Here is a 19,419-nt window from a genome sequence, read left to right on the forward strand (position 1 = left end):
GCTTTTATTTGGCTTCTAGCAGCACCCTTCTTTTAATTATGGTTGTTAACTATTGTTTCATGTATGTGTAACCCCAGCAAGGCAAGCCTCTGTTTTAATTCATGCTGCTCTAGGCAAGTCTAGTAGTTGTGTTTTGGAAGGAAACACTTCAGGCTAAATGTTTGAACTTTGGTTTCGCATCATAAACACTCATGCATTGCACTGTGTTCTAATTGTTGCATGGCATATCTTTATTCGTGTAGACGCCACAAACGAAGCTGCCTACGAGCCGATCGCCGAGCCAATCCAGGAGCCGCAGGCGGGAGAGCAGCAGGAAGACGCAGTCAAGCACGCTCCCGAAGAAGCCACTAACCCCGCTGACCTGCAAGGCAAGCCCCGGAGCATATCCCTTATTTTAATTACTTCATGTTATACTTTAAGTATTGTGCATTTACGTTCAAGGAATTGATTGGAACCATAGATGCATAATCTTGATTACCCAGTGTCCTTACTAGTGTAGGTATCGCTAGCACTGCTAGGCTTAAGTAAACTCGGTAGAAGACGGGTGATTTCCTGTCACCCGCGAGATATAGGGTTGTTGCTTCAGCCAGTGTTTTGAGAAATAATGCAATGAGAAGGAAATTGAAGACCGGGCGGAGGGAAAGTTGGACATGACTATTGAGAAAAGAAAGTTGAGTCTCCGCCTGTGTCGATTGAGGACCGTTCCGTTGTTGGCCCTTTGACTGAGGATTGAACAGTACTAACCACATGCCGGAGGTAGGAGGTAGTCGAAACCGGTAAGCTAATTACCTTAATTGCAACGATACTTTGAATCGCGACCTGCTACTCTAGGAGTGGAATGATGGCGGGTGTTGTAGTTGCCCTCGGGTCCACTGGGTGTTCGCCGTGTGGGGCTCCACACCTGAGTTTTGGCAGGCGTGGTTCAGACGTCAGGGTGATGATGGGAACGGTTGATGTGTGTGGACCGACGGGATTGCACGTGTCGTGTGAGTTAGGTCCACCTGACAAGGTTAAATCGGATCGATTCGCCGTAACTCGCAGATATGAGAGCCTTGGTCATTGTGTCACATCGTAGTAAAGGATGGAAATGAGAATTGGAATAGAGATGTTTTGATTGTGTTTTACTAGAGGATTAATCTGATCTACCATGTGTGCTCTAGATACTTAAGCAAATCTAGTTGGTATTCGATATACTAAATTTGAGCTAAAATATTGAAAGTAAGGATTCACTATTAGCAGCTTTCCAGCAAAACAAACTCCAGAGCCAAAAGCTTGCATGTCTAGAAGTCGGATAAGTATATACCATAGTCGGGTAAGTCTTGCTGAGTATCAGTATGCTCAGGATTGTTGTTGTAACCCATCTGAGCAGGTTGTGCCCCCGCTTCTTCGAGGAGGTCTGTGCGTCCTGGATTGGACAACCGCTTCCTCCTGGGTGGACCGTCGAGTGGGTCCCGTTTTCCCCGTGAAGCTTGGGCAGGTTGGCATCACATCGGTGGGCAGGATGTGGAGCTCATTTGTATCGTCGTTCGTAGTTACCGTATTGTATTTCGAACTCTGTTTAATTTCCGCTTCGTTTGAACTTTGTAGTTTGTATTCAAATCTTTTATGTAAAGCCAATGTTATAAATTAATTTGAGGATATCTGTATGCTTCTATCACCTGTGCTTGTCTTCGTGCGAGACTTCTAGTGCAAATTGTGATCCTGGAGTACAATAGTTTAATCGGAAATTAACCGACAGACTGTCAGATTACACCATTTTAAGTGCAAGGTAACTTAATTAGTTATTAAGATGATAATTAGCATACTTAAGCCGTTTAATTTGGACGACTCTGCTACACTAATTTTATATAATTTTGAGCTAAAAAATTTAAGAACTAAATTAGACTGTGAAGTGACCACTAGGGCCATGCTCATTACCACCCCTAGTTGCATGGCCCCAGGTGCTCACCCACCAGAGCAAAGCAGCAGCATCTGAAGGCTTGGCTTGGATTAAAAAAAAGTAGAAAATAGTGCAAATCAAATATGAAAAAGGAGAATATTTATACCGTACTCGATCTATGGCATATTGCTATGATACAGCACACATTATTTTTATGTTGAGTATGGATAGAAAACAATATCTTTGTTATGTTTTACAAATATATTGTGACAAAAAAGTATTTCCTAAATTATCATTTTGAAGAAAACGTCATTTGTGAATTGTGATTAGAGGATATAGTAGCTTTTCATTGCTTGCTCATCCCGAACAACCAAACCAAAATCCGACGGCCACTACCGCTCGGCATACCAGTTGGGCTCGCCTTGGGTTCGGAGTCGGGCCCGTCTCCACCCGTACCCTCGGGCTCCAAATAAGGACGCAGGCACCCGACCCTTCTCGTTTCTATCTTGCTCCGCAAACCAGACCAAACCTTCCCGTCAGTGCGGCGGCGACACCCCCCAGCGGCGACGCCATGGTGCTAGAGGTATGCCGTGCGCCCTGCCGCCGTTTCTCCCTCGGCGAACTCCGGTCTTGAACTAATCTCCTCCCCTGGGCTTGGTTTTCCCCTGCAGGCGACTATGATCTGCATAGACAACTCGGAGTGGATGCGGAACGGCGACTACGCGCCGTCGCGGTTCCAGGCGCAGGCTGATGCGGTCAACCTCATCTGCGGCGCCAAGACTCAGGTACCAATCGCCCGCCTCGCCCCGCCGGCCCGTCTCGCCCCGTCCTCGGATCCGATCGATCGGATTTTCGCAATTTCTTGTGGGTTAGGGTTTCTGGGATTCTGGATCTGATTCCTTCTCTGTGTTGGGCGGGTGCAGTCGAACCCGGAGAACACGGTAGGCGTCATGACGATGGCCGGCAAGGGCGTCCGCGTGCTTGTCACTCCCACCAGTGACCTCGGGAAGATCCTCGCCTGTATGCACGGTAAGCTCACATCGATCCGAATACCTGCTTTACTACTGTGTCTTTTGGTGGTACCAAAGGAGAATTGTGCGATTTAGTTTAGGGATTCAGTGTAACTGCTTAATCTGTCCCATAATTTCTTAATGATGGTACTTGTAGTTGTGTGACAAATTGATTCACAACAATGTACTGGTGTAGGATTGGAAGTTGGTGCTGAGGCAAACTTGGCTGCGGCCATCCAGGTTGCTCAGCTGGCACTAAAGCATCGCCAGAACAAGAGGCAGCAGCAGAGGATCATAGCTTTTATTGGAAGGTATTCGGAGATGACATAACTTGTACGGCCATTATTATTACTATTTTGTTTGAATTGTGCTTAATGTTATTTGTCGTATCTATCAGTCCTGTGAAATATGACAAGAAAGTTTTGGAGACAATTGGAAAGAAGCTGAAAAAGAACAATGTTGCTCTTGACATTGTTGACTTTGGTGAATCTGATGATGAAAAGCCTGAGAAACTGGAAGCGTTGATTGCTGCTGTCAACAGCAGTGATAGCAGTCACATTGTTCATGTTCCTCCTGGTGACAATGCCCTCTCTGATGTCCTTTTAAGGTAATTGTGTGCCATGTTACTGGGATCTTTGTTTTCCAATGCTGCATATATGTTGATGATCTTATTTTTCATCTTTCCCAGCACTCCTATATTTACGGGGGAAGAAGGTGGAAGCGGTTTTGCTGCTTCAGCAGCAGCTGCTGCAGCTACTGGAGCATCTGGATTTGATTTTGGTGTGGACCCCAATGTAGATCCAGAATTGGCACTTGCCCTGCGGTTATCTATGGAAGAGGAGCGAGCAAGGCAAGAGGCTATTGCGAAAAAGGCTGCTGAGGATACTTCAAATACTGAAAACAAGGACCATGCCTCAAGCTCAAACAGCGATTCTGTTATGGCTGAAGCAGAACCTGCCTCAAATGCTGCTGATGATGACAAAAAAGAGCAGCCAAAGGTATAACAATGACCTGACCCACGCTCTAAATGTTAGTGCAACTTTTGAAAATGTTTATCTCATGTTTCAAGTTTTGATTGTTCTATGTACTGTCATGAGCACTTTTCTGTGAATTTTGAAATTGATAGTGCCTTTGCTTCCATATGCTCTAGAGTCTAGATTACATTCAAAACTTAGATGATGTACGCTAGTGATTGTCTGTGAAGGCTCACCCAGCAGCAACACAGGTTGAAACCTTATATTATAGGCAGCCCTTTATATGCAACTGTTGCATTAATTAACAATGAATTATCTTGATACTTGCACCCTCCTTTTTTTCCTTAATTGACAACTACGCGGTAATCAGTTTTTGTTCTTGTTCAACAAAGAAATATATGGAAAGTACTAGGTTGGAGGTGCATCTTTTCTCGATTTCTATAGATTTACCTACTTGGGCAGATATTTGTTAAGTTTTTGGGGCTCTGCATATGAATTTCGAGTTGCAACTTGCTTCCGACCAAATAAATTGAGCCACTGCTCAATGCTTTTTTGATCAATTGGTCACTAAAACCAGTTGTCAGTAAGCATCACTATGGTACTTTTTTGTTGATGATTCTACCACAATTTATCTGCCTTGCCTGCTTAACCTTCTTTCCCATCACAACTTTTGCTTAATTTATACAAGCTGTTTGACTACTTTATAGTAAGTATAGCTTTGTCCTCTGTAACGTTGCTTTGATAGTAAAGGTTGCAAGTACCAAGGACCTTTTTCAAATAAAATGCCTGACTCTGTAACTTCCTTCTCTATTCTTTGGATATTTTTTTATATATGCAGTTAATTTTGTCCATGTGGACATCAGATGGCTAACATAATTGTGATCACAGGATGATGATGATCTACTACAACAGGCACTTGCTATGTCAATGGAGGGTGATGCTTCAGGATCTGCAGCTGTGGCTGATGCTGCTATGGCAGAAGCTGGTGCAGTTGACCCCGATTTGGCACTGGGTGTGTATTTCTCTACTTTCTCATGTTGTTTGCAGTCTTTACAAGACTACAATGCTAGTTAATATGATATCTATTCAATCAATTCATTTTGGTAGTGGCAAATTACTACTTGGTAGTGTTCACTCAAACTTCTGTTTATGCTTTTTGCTCCAGTAGGAAACATATAAACAACCAATTTTGAGTAGCTATTTGTCTTAGCATTAACTTAAAAATATTTTTGTTGTGGCTATTGACTAGTAGTCAGCAAAAATGTCCTATCTGGAAAAGCGACCATCTGGCCGATTTGGTGATATGTTTCCAGTCCCTGCATGTCATCTTCATAATAGATGTTTCCCCCCTCAGCATCTGCCTCTTTTTATGGACCCAATCTACTTTTTCCTTTGTTAGTTTGTTTCAATACTATCCTTTTAAAGTTTTAATGTGCACCCTACCTACCTAATTGCTCCTAATATGAACCCTCTTAAAACAATATATAATTCATTGAGGAAACCTGTACTTCGCAATATTTTAACTCTCAGGTTATACTTAAGTAAATCTTGTATCATTCAATGCCATATCTTCAAATAACTCGACACATAACTTATTTATGTTCTCTGTTTCGCTAACTTGTTTTATTTTCTATTGATACCTATTATTAGACAGTTATTTTTCTTATATCGTCCACATGTAGAATATTCCCATGTTCTGATGTGTATTCTGATTGCTTATATATGCAGCTCTTCAAATGTCTGTCCAGGATGCTAACATGTCCAGTGACACTGATATGAGTAAGGTGTTTGAAGACAGATCATTTGTTACATCTATCCTTAACTCGGTACGTTTTTCTTTTAAACCACTAATAACATACAGATACAGCTTTAGTTTCATTACAGCCACTTATTCATGGTCCTTTTTTGTGTGAAATAACAGCTTCCTGGTGTTGATCCCAACGATCCATCTGTTAAAGATTTGCTGGCATCATTGCACGGTCAGGGAGAGGTATGTTCTTACATGTTTTCCTTTCACTAGGTCTGTCGGTGCAGTGATGCTACCATGTTCCCTCCTTTAGATAATTGAATCTTATATGAGATCACCATTCAGCTTTACCTTCACCCAATAAGAATCTATAATTTCTTTTAGAAAGTTTTCATTGCATTGGGACACAATTTCTATGCGCATTTGTACAGCAATTCACATTTTCACTATGTAATGGCAATTCACATTTTTTTTTTTGTTTTTATGGGCTCGGTGGAAGTGAATTGTGCTCTAAGCAATAGACCTGAGTTTCACACTGAAGTGCTATCATGCAATGTTAGGAATCATGTCTAGGTTGTTCTCTTGGAAAAATGTATGTGCAAATCTGATGATTTCTTTTTTCTTTTTCCTTTTTTGGCAGCAGGAGAAGAAGGAAGAAGATAAGGATAAGTCAGACAAACCAGAAGATGGGAAGAACTAATGTAGCCATGCTCTTGCTTCCATGTAAGAGTTCATAATATCCATTGTTGAAAATTGAAATGCATACGCAGCATAGCTTGTTCAGCTCTTATCACCTATTTATCACATTGCTGTTAAGATGATGTTAAATAAGAGCTGGTGGGGTTTTAGATGTAGTTGGACTTTAGGCAATCCAACATTCATTCTTGGTCACTGTTCACTGTTCAGTGCCACATTTTCCTTATAGTATGCAATCTCAGGCGAGGAGAGGCACAAAATATACTGTCATCATCGCCTTGTTTAGTGATAGTGCAACCTCTGATTATGCATACCTTCTATTCTGACTCCTTTCTTCTGTAAGCAGAGAATTTAACATGTCTTTCTGACTTTGCAGGCGCACAAAGCAATTGAAGATTTGTCGGCATTAGATGCGTTTGCCCTGTTGGTCATCGAGTTTCCTTATCCTCTTGAACTGTGCTTTGACCATAACTTAATGCCGAGGGAATTTGTATTATGACTTGCTACAGACTTCTTCCGTATATGTTTAAATGATTCCGTATTTCAAGCTCGGTTTGCTGTGTTTATTCCTAAATGCTAAACTGGCAATTCAACCGCATGTGTAAGCTGTTCGAGATTGTTGGTTACAAGAAATGACTAGGTAGGCGTATGAGCTATCTGTTGTTTTTTGCGTTAGCACTTTGCTTGCACGTATACCCCACCTTGGCATTTCTATGCTGATGGTACATCATGCCTAGGGGGCAGTTCTGAGTCCAGAGTAGTAACCAGTAAGTAGGCTAAACTGACGATCATGTGTTTTGGTTTGCATGATTCGCTTCTCCAATTGATTGGACTATATCCTATTATGGCGGGTGAGTGGATGCTTAGGGCCGGTCTATACATATCAGGGGTCCACGTATAAGATCGACCCGCCACTGACCACTACTGGTGCCCTTACCTCAACTATTCGGACACGTGAGGCTAGGTTTTGGGCTTGCCCTCAGCGAACTGCTAGACGGAGGTTGTATCTTGCCGATCCCGGTCCAATGTACTGCTTGGCCAGTTCGCCCCTGCGCTGCGGGTTGCGGCTGCTGATGTTCCGGCCGTGAAGAATAGTTCTTGGAAACGGGGAGCTGCCCTCCGATGTACATGACGTCTCTAGCAACCATACCAGCAACACACCTGCCCCTCGTACGCCATTGGCAGCGCGCATTTCTTGCCTGCCCGTGCCCGGGACATCCTGATTGTATAACGTCCTTTGATTCCCTCTGGATCAGCGCCCCGACGTTCGCTGGAGTCCTTGCCCTGCCAATCAAGCCGGTGCGCGGTGCCCCTCCTTTGGGCAGCAAACGGGTACGCCACTGACAGGGAGGCTTGTCGCGTACCTTGTCAGGATAGCCTCCCCACAACGGGGATCCCCGCGACGATGTGCTGTGCCTGTCATCCCATCGCTTTCTGCTGGTGCCGATCCACTAGCGCCCCTGATCGATCGGCGTCGGCTCTCGCGCGCAGATGACTAGACGAGCGTGTGCCGTGTCGCCCCCTGCCCCCATGGATCCGAGCCTTTTCTAATCCCCCGCCGCAGCGCCGAGAACAGGTCGCTAGGTCGGGATCAGCTGTCGTGTTTGGCGGGGTTTCGTCGTCGGCGGACGTCGCGCGATCGGCTGATGGCCCGTGCGCTGCTGTCGATGGAAATGGGATGAGTTCTTCAGAGATAGTGGGGCACTACGTTCTTGGCGTGATCTTCTTGACGTACCTTTTGCTGGGATGTCTGCGTCGTCGCTCTGTCCCCAAGGGGGCCCACCCACCCTGCAGCCGCCTGCAGCTCTTGACCCGTTGAAGGGACGCGGCGCTCTGCTTGCGCGCATCGTTACTCAATCATTGGCAGGCTGAGGCCAGCAAATAGGCAAATAGCGACGGGGAGTTAAGAGCCCGTTTAGTTACCAAAATTTTTCACCCAAAAATTTTCAACTCCTCTTTCAACTCCTCTTTGAACACATGTACGAATCACTAAATGTAATTAAATAACAAAACTAATTACACAGTTTGGATGTACACGACGAGACGAATCTTTTGAGCCTAATTAGTGCATGATTAGCCATAAGTGCTACAGTAACCCACATGTGCTAATGATGCGGTCAAAGGCCTCAAAAGATTCGTCTCGCGATTTCCAAGTAAGTTCTGAAATTAGTTTTTTAATTAGTGTTCGAAAAGCCCTCCCGACATCCGATCAAATATTGACGTGACACCTAATTTTTTTTGTTTGGGAACTAAACGCTCCCTAAGATTGCGAGTTAATGGGGAGAATAATGCATCGATTTCAACGTATTAATAAAGCCGGGCAAAGTTCTGTTTGCAGGACGCCCTTTGCTTCTATACTATTTTCCGTTACCAAACATCTTCCTTTTATTCTCGGAGAATGTTTGGATCATGGCTAGTTTTCCCCCCTTCTTTTTTAGCATTGCAATTATATGTAACATCAGCATGGATGCTGGAGGGCTGTCTAGTAGCATAGAGCCGAGGGGTTCATGATTCATCAACTGTCTATCACGCACACCCTCACTCTCGAGTCTCGAGCACGCCTACGGGCTACAAAAAATGATCACTCGGGGACACGGCTCTAGTCGTAGGCAATTCATGCTATTTTACCTGGGTCCATCATGCGTCCGCTGTACCTGACTAGTGACTCCTCTCGTGAATCTTGAGAGGGAAAAAGAAAATCCATATTCCCCCATCAATCTCCGGCAGCTAAACATTTTGCCAAATTTCGATGGGTCCTGCTAAGTTGGTACGCTATCTAATCGCCCGCAATCCTCTGTTTTCTTCATACCAACAGCGTGTTGCAATTCGCAACATCCAATAAAACTCTGCACGCGGCGCCTCCGCATGCACACCGCCGCCTCAACGCCCCGGAACTGTCGGGCCGCCACCGTCGACGCACGCGGTGGCCGTGGGCGGCGCGAGGCGGAATGGCGGCGGTGAGTGGCACCGCAACTGTGGGTGGTGCGGCGCGTGGAGGTGCGAGTTGGCCATGGCGCGTGGTGGTACGGTTGCGCCGTCGGCCTCGGGGGACTTCTTGTTTTGTCAGGCTGTGGACGTGCACCTAGGATGGAATTCTTCGGGCAAAAGCCTCGCTGGCCTTCTGCTGGTGGTGATGACAACGGCGTCTGAGGGCGTCGTTCTCCCTGTTGGGGGTGTCATCTTGGAGCCCATTTCCTTCTGCGCGGGTTTTTCCGGGTGAAAGCCCTGTCCACTTGTTGGACGAGCGACGGCGGCGCCTTTGGCGTCGTTACCTTCCTGAAGCGTCGTTGGTGGAAACACTACTCAGCCAGGCGGTGGAAGGCCTACCGGTGGCTTGGTGGGGCGGATCGGTGCAGGTGGCGAGCTCGAAGGGGGTTGTCGAGCTCTTGCGGTGACGACCAAAATCATACTTTCGGCTAGGGGTTGTCACGTGGTTGTTGGATATGGCTGCTTGCAGTGGATTGCGGCGGCTGACAATGCTTGGCAACTGTCAGTACGGCGTGGGACTGCGTCGGAAGGCGGCGCTTGTAGCACCATCATCGTGGGACGACTTGGCTTGCAGAGTACTGCGGCGGGTTGCTTAGTTTTGCTCGGCAACTCCGGTGTGGTGCATCGTCGAAAGATGGAGCAAGCGACAACTTGGCTTGCTAGTATGGTGGCGGAGGCTGTTGCGTGGGTGGCGCAACGTGATGCGGTCGTTCGGCGGGCACGGTTTGGCTGATTGATGGAGATCTTGAAACACAGGGCAACACCATTCATCATCCTGATGGCGACTTAAGTAACGGATCCGCGACACATAGTACTGCGGCGGACGTGGCAAGACCCCCGCGTGCGGTGTCTTCTGCATGGCGACGAGAGCGAGGAGGAGGTCCAGCGGCGGGTGTGGCGAGGCCCCCGCGCATTGTGTCATTGCCGTGGTGACGGCATGACAGCCTGCGAGAGGTCCGGATTTAGTGGTTTCACTCTGTCAGATGGTGTTTGGTGGGGCAGCGGCACTACGGCGACAGAACCTGCATGGCAGCGGCCTTCTCGGTGTGGTGCGATCTATTTTTCTCGACTTCTTATCGATGCGGGATCGTGTTTTGACGGCGACTTCCTAGCCAAGAGAAGGTTGACTGTCGTGGCAACTTGGCTTGCTCGGCCGCCGTGGCCCTGCAGTTTTGAGCGTTTACCCATGATGACGCGTGGAGTTCTTCGGGAGAGTCGAGTTGTAGAGTTTCCCGTGTTGACGTCCCAATCCAACTGGGTTTTTCTTTTTTTCGTTTTTTTCCTGCGGTCCTGCCTATGGTCTCCCATGACTATAGTTTTATATTTTTTCTGCTATATCAATAGAAACTCGCCTGCGGTTCGTTAAAAAAAAATAAAGCTCTGCAAGACTTCAATGATCCGGTCAGCTCACGGTCATGTACTCAAGCCCCGCTTGCCCTTTGGCTCGTGCCCTTCTCGCTGCATTGCATAACAAATAAGCAAAGCATCGTCGCGCTCATCATCCCCATCATCAGTGCTCGTGAACAAAACGGACGCCACGTTGAAATTCAGCAGCGCGCAGGAATCAAAAGATACGGCCCGCCCGCCCGCAGCCCTCAAACCCTCTCGCACGCGCGGACGGGTTTCCTCGTCGCACCAAGAAATCCATGCGCACGCAAGAGAAAAACAGAGCCCGAAGTCCCCGTCTGCCGCGGCAAGAGCCTGCTGGCTGCTGCTGCCTACCTGCCCGCCCCGCCGACACGCTCGTGAAAACTAACGCGAAGCGGAGACCGTTACAGGCGAGAGGTGGGGGGAAAAGGGTGGAAAGCGCCACGGCCGGACAGGGCCCCCCACGCCGGCGCCCACCGCCGCGGCGTGCGGACGCACGGCTCTTTCTCTTCTTTCCGCGAGTGGCCTGGTGCGGGTGCCGGTGTGCTCGATCTCCGATTGGCGAACGGCGAGGCCGGGCATCCCCTCCCTCCCTTTGCGGCCTTGCCTTGCAAGCGAAGGATGGATCGCAATGGAAAGGAACGGGGCACGGCGTCGGCGAGGAGTGGTGGCCGGTGGGCGGGGGCCGTGTTGAAATTTGGATGATGCTAGGCAAGGCGTGGCGGGGCCTAGCGTCCGCCGGCTGTGCCCCACGGCCGTCGAGGCCGATCTGGGGGGATCGTGTTGCCACTTGCATGGTCGCGGTGGTGATGGTAACGCAATGTGCGTTGCCTAAAGCGGACAGAAAATTTGGATCGATCAGGTTCCAAATTCTCTTGGATAGAATATCTTCTATAAAATCTTTTTTTTTCTTGACCTCTACAAAACTCTGATATTCCAGGCCATCCATTTTTTCAGCCAGAAAAAAAGGTCATCCATTTTTCACAGCATACATTTTCAAACACCAAATGTAGTGAAGGTCAGAAAACTTGTTAAAAATTACTGTGATCTTTTACCGAAACTTTATTCTGGTCTCACATGTAAGCAAAAAGAGCACAAGGAAACCATGTGGGGGCAAGTAGTATGTGCCCATTGCATTATTGCCCCCCTTTTTTTCAATTTGAGGGAGAGAAGGGAATTTTGGGCCTGCTTGCCACTCTTTTTATAAAGTCGACCCACCCTCACCTAATGTCAAAAGAACCCGCGGCAGGGAAGAGGAGAGGAGGGGGTCCCAAGAACAGAACACCACCGTTCCCTCGCCGGGGCGTCCATCCGCAACGATCTGCAGCCATGGCGATGGCTTACAAGATGGTAAGACCCGGCGTCTCGGTTAGCGGAGCCGCGGCTTCTGCCGTGTGTATGTCAGAGCAGCCATGGCTGACGGCGTTCTCTGCGCTGTGCTGGCGTGCGTGGGTGGGTTGCAGGCGACGGAGGGGATGAACGTGAAGGAGGAGTGCCAGCGCTGGTTCATGGAGATGAAGTGGAAGAAGGTGCACCGCTTCGTGGTGTTCAAGATCGACGAGCGGTCGCGCGCCGTGCTGGTGGACAAGGTGGGCGGCCCCGGCGAGGGGTACGAGGAGCTCGTCGCCGCGCTGCCCGGCGACGACTGCCGCTACGCCGTCTTCGACTTCGACTTCGTCACCGTCGACAACTGCCAGAAGAGCAAGATCTTCTTCATCGCCTGGTAAATCTCACTACTGTCTGTCTCAGTTTTTTTTTTTCGCTCCATCCCTCAACCAATTCTCATCACCTCGCAAAGCTCTCGGTTCCTTCTCTGACATGGTCCATGGCGATCTTGACAGCAGTAACTTAAGGACTTTTCTTTGGAAAGGCAATACTTCTAAACTCGGTAAATTGTGCTGCAGAATCAATTAATTTGACAATCCGGTCCATGCCCATTTACTCGTTGCTAATTTGAGCATTCATGTACAGAATACGGTAATCTTTTTTTATCGCAGAATATAGTAAATAGTCTTTCTACGGTAGTGTTCATAAATCCGACCTGCAACCAAGCAGTGCCAACTGTCCAAAACTGTTTCTGTCAAGTTTTTCTCTGAAAGCATTCGTGCGGCTTGGAAGATGAGCAACTGAACCGTAAACTACGGAAGGGAACAAACGAGATGATGAATCTGCGGGTGACTTTACGGTCACTCCGGGTCTGTCCGCGCCCCTTCACTCCTCTTGCTTCCCCCCCCCCACCGGCGCCTCCTAGATATTTCCCGTCTCGCTCTCTCCGTCTCTCTCGCTCTCCACCATATTCCCCTCCTCTCTCTCTCTCCGACCTTGGGGTCATCAGCTCGGCGGAGCAGCCCGGCCGCCAGCGGCCTCCCTCTCTCCTCTCCACATCGCAGCGCCCCACGCTACTCCTCCCTGCCGTCCTCCTCCCCCTCCCCTTTTTCTCTGCTCCATGGCCGGCAGCGGGGGAGGAGAGGCGGGCGGAGCCCCTCTGCTCCGTGGCCGGCGGCGGGGGAGGGGAGGCGCGGCGCGGCCCCTCTGCTCCATGGCCGGCGGCGGGGAGGTGGAGGCATAGCGGGCCTCTCTCTGCTCCATGGCCGGCGGCGGGGAGGGGAGGCGCGGCGGTCCGGCGGCAAGGAGGGGAGGGGTGGCGTGGCGTGGCGGCGGCAGGGACGGGAGCGCGCGGCGCCGGGCCAGCGGCATGGAGGGGAGGCGACGGGGTGGGGAGGAGGCGCCGCCGCCCGCCGCCGCGCAGATCCAGTTTTTTTTTTTGCAAAAAAATTTCAACATTTTTTTTGAATTCCTTTTTTATTTTTTCGGATGAAATATTTTTTTAATGATAAAAAAAATTCTTGAATTTTTTCTTCTCTCCAATTTTTTTCTTGAAATTTTTTTCTGCTCTCCTTTTTTTTGCTTGAAATTTTTTTTGGTCTCCAAATTTTTTCGTCAAAAAATTTTTTCTCTCCAAAATTTCTCTTATAAAAAATTTTCAAAATCAGAAAACGACAAAAAAATTACTAAAAATGGGGGAAAAAAACACGGTCGAGCGGCTCCCTACGGTCAACCCTAAATTAGGGAGACCTGGGAACAAACCAAGTCCGCTTCTGTCACTTGCACCGTTGAAAAATATCTGGGTTGGTGATCATAACCGTAGTAAAAACATGGTAACTGCCGTTGGAACGGTTGAGAATGCAAGTAACGAAATGGCATCCTATCAACTGAAAAGTCAAAATGGTCTCGAAGTCGTTTGGTAAATTGACATAAATTGGCAGAATGTGCCTATATTTCCTAGGAAAGGAAGGCAAGAGTTGCAGCCTAGAACATGTCCTGTCGCTTGTCTGAAGGAAAAAGAAGAGCTGTCATCTTTGATCCTTAGGGTTGCAGGAAGGCATCACACAATTGACTAGAAATCTGCAGACGCAATGACTGTTCAATCAGCGCAGCATCCTTATCTCGCAAAGGAAGAGGGTGCGCCAAGCTTTTTCGTTTCTCCACGGAACAAAAGCTTGCTTGCTGCACTCATCCCCGCTGCCTTTAGTCAGGATCATGACGGGGACCAAACCTTCCAGATAAGCCCCGGCCAGGCCTCCCTCCCTTTCTCCCTGTCACTGTTGTTGTCTTGAGCGCTCTCTACACGCATGATTTTTCTCCAACACCTCAAGTGCTGTTATTTTATCAGATCTGATCTAGCCTGAATCCACCTGTTGTCTAGATCTGTGAGCCCTGCTGATCCCTCACCGAAAGCACGCTTCGCCCATGCCAATAGCCATAGGCAAGACTGTCCATTCCGTCCAGTCTATCAACCTCACGATCCTTGCCACAGTTTAATCTCCTTACTGTATATATATTTAATATATATACACATCTTTAATATATATACATCTTTCTTGGCCTGTCCGCGTCCGGGAACAAGAGAACTAAGCACAACCTGATCACTAAGCTGCACACCAGAATTATATTATTTAACTAGTGTTAGCAAGTCCACTGGCTCCGGCTTCCACTTGTTAAAGCGCTATGATATGATTCTGCTGGCGACTGCTGCTGCTGGTGGTGGCTGCATTTTTTTCCGTGGGCGGCGCTGCGTCTGCGTGCGCAGGCAGTGGGTCTGGGCGCTTTTGGTTTCCTGACGGATTCGTTGCTCTTGTTTGCACAGGTCGCCGGCGGCGTCGAGGATCCGAGCCAAGATCCTGTACGCGACGTCGAAGCAAGGCCTGCGGCGGCTGCTGGACGGGGTCCACTACGAGGTGCAGGCCACCGACCCCTCCGAGATGGGCTTCGACGTCATCAGAGGCCGCGCGCAATGAAGCCGCTCCCGGCCTCCCCTACGTGTGTGTGTGTGTGCGCTTGTGCCCGTCTCCTGTCACCACTACTCACTGCTGCGTGTCTGATCGATCGGCCGGATGCTAATTGGCGTTGGTGTGTGCTCCCGTAGCGTCGATGATGCCATCTGACGAGAGGGTTCGTGTGTGTGTGATCCAGTAGAGTTTTGGTGTGTTTGCTTTGGCTCTTCGGTGTGCTGATGGTGTGTAATGGATGGAGTAGACGAAGCTGAGGGAGTGGCAGCGGATTAATGAAACGTCCATCTCCGCGACGTAGAATTCCACTGAACAATTGCTCCTGTACAATACGATATGGTGCTTCGGATTTGGTTGTTGCGTTCTTCAGGCAGTGCAAATTACTTGGCCTCCTTACCCGAAAAAAAGAAGATTATTTGGCCTCCTTCCTACTACGATCCGAAGCAATGTTGTTGCCTGCTTTAGTGTCGATGTACCTGTTCAAGTTTCATAAAAAGATCTCTCTCCAGAAGCAACTCTTTTCCGCGATGTAATTCAGCACAGAAGTAACTCTTCAGATCTGAAGAGAACAGTGAACACAGATGATCTCCAGGTCGCATTCATGGTACATGGTTCCAAGAGAGGATCAATCACGAGAAGATATGGTTTGCGGCCAGTGCAAAGCGCCAGCGAGATGGGCATGCCACGAGTTTGTCCCTGTCGGTGCTTACCACTCTGTCGAACAGGACTCTGTAAATGGAACAGCACGCTAGTCGCTAGGCCTAATTCCGTGTCGACCGGCGAAAAAGCTGCGTAATTGTTTTTTTAGGAAGATAGGGATTTTATTTCTTTAATGTAAAACATTTACATCCATGAATACAGGAGGGGAGCCAAGCCACACATGTCGGCCTGCTCCAAATTGACAAGCATGCTTAGCAAGATAATGGGCCTCTTTATTGAAATCCCTACCTTCATGTGCGAATCTCACACAATCAAAAGTCTTTGATCTCTAATGAATATCCTGAAGGATCATCATATATGCACATCGATTCATCTCCATAATATTTTTGACAACACCTAAACAGTCTGATGCCACTTTTATCCTTCGGATGGCACATTCCTGAGCAAGAGCAAGTGCTTCAAAGCAAGCCATTGCTTCCAGTGTTTCAGGTTCAGTTATGTTGGGTATAACCATAGTACTTGCTGCAATGAATTCTCCTTGATTCCCTCGGCAAACGGCAGCAATTGCACCTTTGGATCCCACCCTATCAACAGCTGCATCCGTATTTATCTTGCACAGACCTTGCTCAAGTGCTATCCACCTCTGAGCTTTTTGTTTTGTTTGATACTTCTTCATTCCTTTTGGTTTAATCCCTTTGATGGTCTCCAATTCTTGTATTAACTGATTGACTTTTGCCATTATGGAGAGAGGGCTTTGGAAAACACCCTCATGAATAACCTTCCTCCTGGCATGCCATATAGCCCAACAGGTAATAAGGATTCTTATGCCCTCAACCTGAGGAATATTGCAGCACATGAACAGAACCCAATGTTTTGGGTCTGAAATATGTAGAGTGGCTAGTAGCTCCGTTATCTCCTCCTCCACCAAAGACCAGACACATTTTGACATTGTGTAGTGTAACAATGCATGCTCCCACGAATCCTCCCCTGCACCACAAATTTTGCATTCAGCTGAAGTTGCTAGATTTCTACTTTTGAGCACCTCACCGGTAGGTATTGAATTCAGAGCAAGTCGCCAGCAAAACACTTTAATTTTTGAAGGCAACTGCATGCCCCATAATAGACCTGGGCATCCTCCGGGCCGGGTCGGGTTCGGGTCGGGCCAAAAAAAGCCCGGTGTTTTTTCTAGCGGCCCGTGCCCGACCCGACCCGGTGGCCGGGCCGTAAAATTGAGCCCGCACCCGACCCGACAGCCAGTCGGGTCGGGTCGGGCCTATGTAAAATGTCGGGTTCCTTCGGGTTTTTTCGGGTTTCAGGTCAAAATTTTTAGCCCGTGCCCGGCCCGTCAGTCATACCGGGTCAAAAATTTTGACCCGAGCCCGCCCATCAAACTCTTCGGGTCGGGTCGGGTCGGGCTATTTTCGGGCGGGTTGGGTCGGGTCCGTCGGGTCGGGCAGCCCATGCCCAGGTCTACCCCATAAATATTTCCACTCTTTCTACCTTGTTTCAATATCAGAACAATTAGCCCGACCTTCAAAATAATCCCCTCTACTCCCTTTTGCTTGGATTAACATTCTGTAAGCAGTGCGTACAGAAAAAAGACCATTTTTCTCATGATGCCAAGCCCAGCAATCTTCCTGTTTCCTCAAACTTAGTGGTATATGAAGGATTGCTTCACTATCCATAGGAGAAAAAATAGTGCCTCACTATGTCAGATTTCCATGTCATAGAAGTATGGTCAATCAGTTGACATACTCGAGTTGGCGGGTAAGGTACTTTTGAGCTCAAAGGTTTGTACATGCCTGTTCTTGGGATCCTGTTGCAGCCCCAGATTTGTGTGCTTTCACCATCTCTAATTCATTTGACGAGCCCTTGTTTCAACACATCTATCCCATCACAGATTGCCCTCCAAGTCTTGGATGGATTGTTCCCAACTGATGCGTTGAGTAGTTCACTAGAGGGGAAGTAAACTGCCTTCAGTATTTGTGAACAAATTGATTGTGGCTTGGTGAGAAGACGCCATGCCTGCCTTGCCAGCAAAGCTAGATTGAACATCTCTATATCTCTAAAACCAAGTCCACCCATGTATTTTGGCTGGACTATCTTCCCACAAGCAACCCAACTTGTCTTCCTTTCACCTCTCTTGCTACCCCACCAGAATTTCCTTAACAACGAATTTATATGGTCACACAATCCTCTAGGTAGTCTGAAGCATCCCATGGTGTAGGTAGGAATTGCTTGAGCAACAGATTTAATTAAAACCTCCTTCCATCCGGCAGATAAAGTTTGTTCTATCCACCCTTGAACTTTGTTCCAAACTCTATCCTTAAGATACTTGAAAGCTCCATTTTTTGTTCCGCCAACTTCTGTAGGCAGCCCCAAATACCTTTCATTCAAAGACTCATTCTCAACATGTGTTATAGATTTATCCCGAATAGTTTGCCTACATCCTTTGCTGAAAAATATTGATGACTTCGCCAGGCTCACCTTTTGACCAGAGGCTTCACAATATTTCCTCAGGGATTCTTGTACTGCTCGTGCATTTGTTGCTGCAGCTTTAAAAAATAGGATACTGTCATCAGCAAACAAGAGGTGATTGACCTTTGGAGCTGTACGGGAAATTTGAATTCCTTGAACACCGACATCTGCACCTTCTTCTTTGAGCATGCTGGACAGTCCTTCTGCACAGAGCAAGAACAAATAAGAAGAAATGGGATCATCTTGTCCAATTTCTCGAGATGGTTTAAATTCTTGTAACTTTTCTCCATTAAATAGGATCAAGAAGGAGACTGATGTGACACACTTCATAACTTTATCCACCCATAGATGACCAAATCCCAAATTTAGCATTATTGCTTCTAAATAATTCCATTCTACTCTATCATATGCCTTTTTCATATCTAGCTTTAAAGCACAATAAGCATTATTCTTTGATCGATTTGTGCGCATATAGTGCAAACATTCATAAGCCACTAGGACATTATCAATAATGATTCTACCAGCAACGAAAGCTGATTGCTCTTCGGAAATGATATCCGGAAGAACCATTTTCAACCGGTTTGCCAATGCTTTGGATATACTTTTATAAACCACATTGCAAAGGCTTATTGGCCGAAATTGGTTCAAGGATAATAGATTGTGCACTTTCGGGATTAAAACGATGAACGTACCATTAATTTCTGTTGGTTGCTCATCTCCGTTGAGAACCCTCAGCACCATTCTTGTAAGATCCTCACCACAAACATCCCAGTTACATGGGTCTAAATCGGTGAAGCTGCGTAATTGGTGGCGGTTGTTGATTGCGGCCTATAGTCCAGAGGCCCACAAAAGTGCTAAAGCGTGGCCCAAAACATGACGTCATTGCCCTAAACATCTTTGCGCGCGAACTCTTAGCTCAAACATGGGCTCATGAATATCGGAAGACGAGGCCCAAACTGCGCAACCTTCCGAACAAGCCCACCCAAGGCCCGGTGGAGGTAAAGCGGAACTCGCTGCACGCGCCTGGGCCTAGGGGTGGTAAAGGGCCCAATATTTTGAACTAGAAAATCTAAGGATCGGGCCCTAAAAGGATCGGGCTCTAAACATATGTATTTTTGAACTAAAAATTTTAAGGACTTTATTGGGCTGTGAAGAGGCCATTAGGGCCATGGCCCATTACCACCCCTACCTGGGCCTCGTCTCGTTCCGGTTCGCGGGGACACGATGTGCTGTTGCAGTGTTGCTCACTTTGAAGCCAAACGCACACCTCCATTATCGCACTGAGTTGAAACCACCATTAACATTAACTGCAATCTCAAAAAAAAAAGGT

At 47.7% G+C, this 19,419-nt stretch overlaps 2 protein-coding genes across 4 annotated transcripts; both read left to right on the forward strand.

The window, feature by feature from the left end:
* The first annotated feature begins 2,299 nt into the window (after positions 1-2,299).
* LOC120646685 (26S proteasome non-ATPase regulatory subunit 4 homolog) lies at positions 2,300-6,904 on the forward strand. 3 transcript variants are annotated; one of them, XM_039923106.1, is made up of 11 exons: positions 2,300-2,462; positions 2,551-2,664; positions 2,803-2,908; positions 3,086-3,200; positions 3,287-3,496; positions 3,578-3,887; positions 4,755-4,875; positions 5,592-5,689; positions 5,785-5,853; positions 6,251-6,333; positions 6,683-6,904. In XM_039923106.1, the coding sequence occupies exons 1-10, from the start codon at positions 2,451-2,453 to the stop codon at positions 6,308-6,310; spliced, it is 1,215 nt and encodes a 404-aa protein (XP_039779040.1). In that variant the 5' UTR covers positions 2,300-2,450; the 3' UTR covers positions 6,311-6,333; positions 6,683-6,904. The 3 variants fall into 3 exon arrangements, with proteins under 3 accessions (XP_039779040.1, XP_039779038.1, XP_039779039.1); XM_039923104.1 differs by having other exon boundaries at positions 2,301-2,462; positions 4,752-4,875; XM_039923105.1 differs by having other exon boundaries at positions 2,301-2,462; positions 4,752-4,875; positions 6,254-6,333.
* A 4,981-nt stretch (positions 6,905-11,885) lies between these two features.
* Positions 11,886-15,373, forward strand: LOC120646686 (actin-depolymerizing factor 5-like). Its single transcript, XM_039923107.1, has 3 exons — positions 11,886-12,012; positions 12,126-12,385; positions 14,810-15,373. The coding sequence occupies exons 1-3, from the start codon at positions 11,890-11,892 to the stop codon at positions 14,958-14,960; spliced, it is 534 nt and encodes a 177-aa protein (XP_039779041.1). The 5' UTR covers positions 11,886-11,889; the 3' UTR covers positions 14,961-15,373.
* The last annotated feature ends 4,046 nt before the right edge of the window (positions 15,374-19,419 follow it).

This window comes from Panicum virgatum, chromosome 9K (genome assembly GCF_016808335.1).
Source record: "Panicum virgatum strain AP13 chromosome 9K, P.virgatum_v5, whole genome shotgun sequence".
Lineage (NCBI taxonomy): Eukaryota > Viridiplantae > Streptophyta > Magnoliopsida > Poales > Poaceae > Panicum > Panicum virgatum.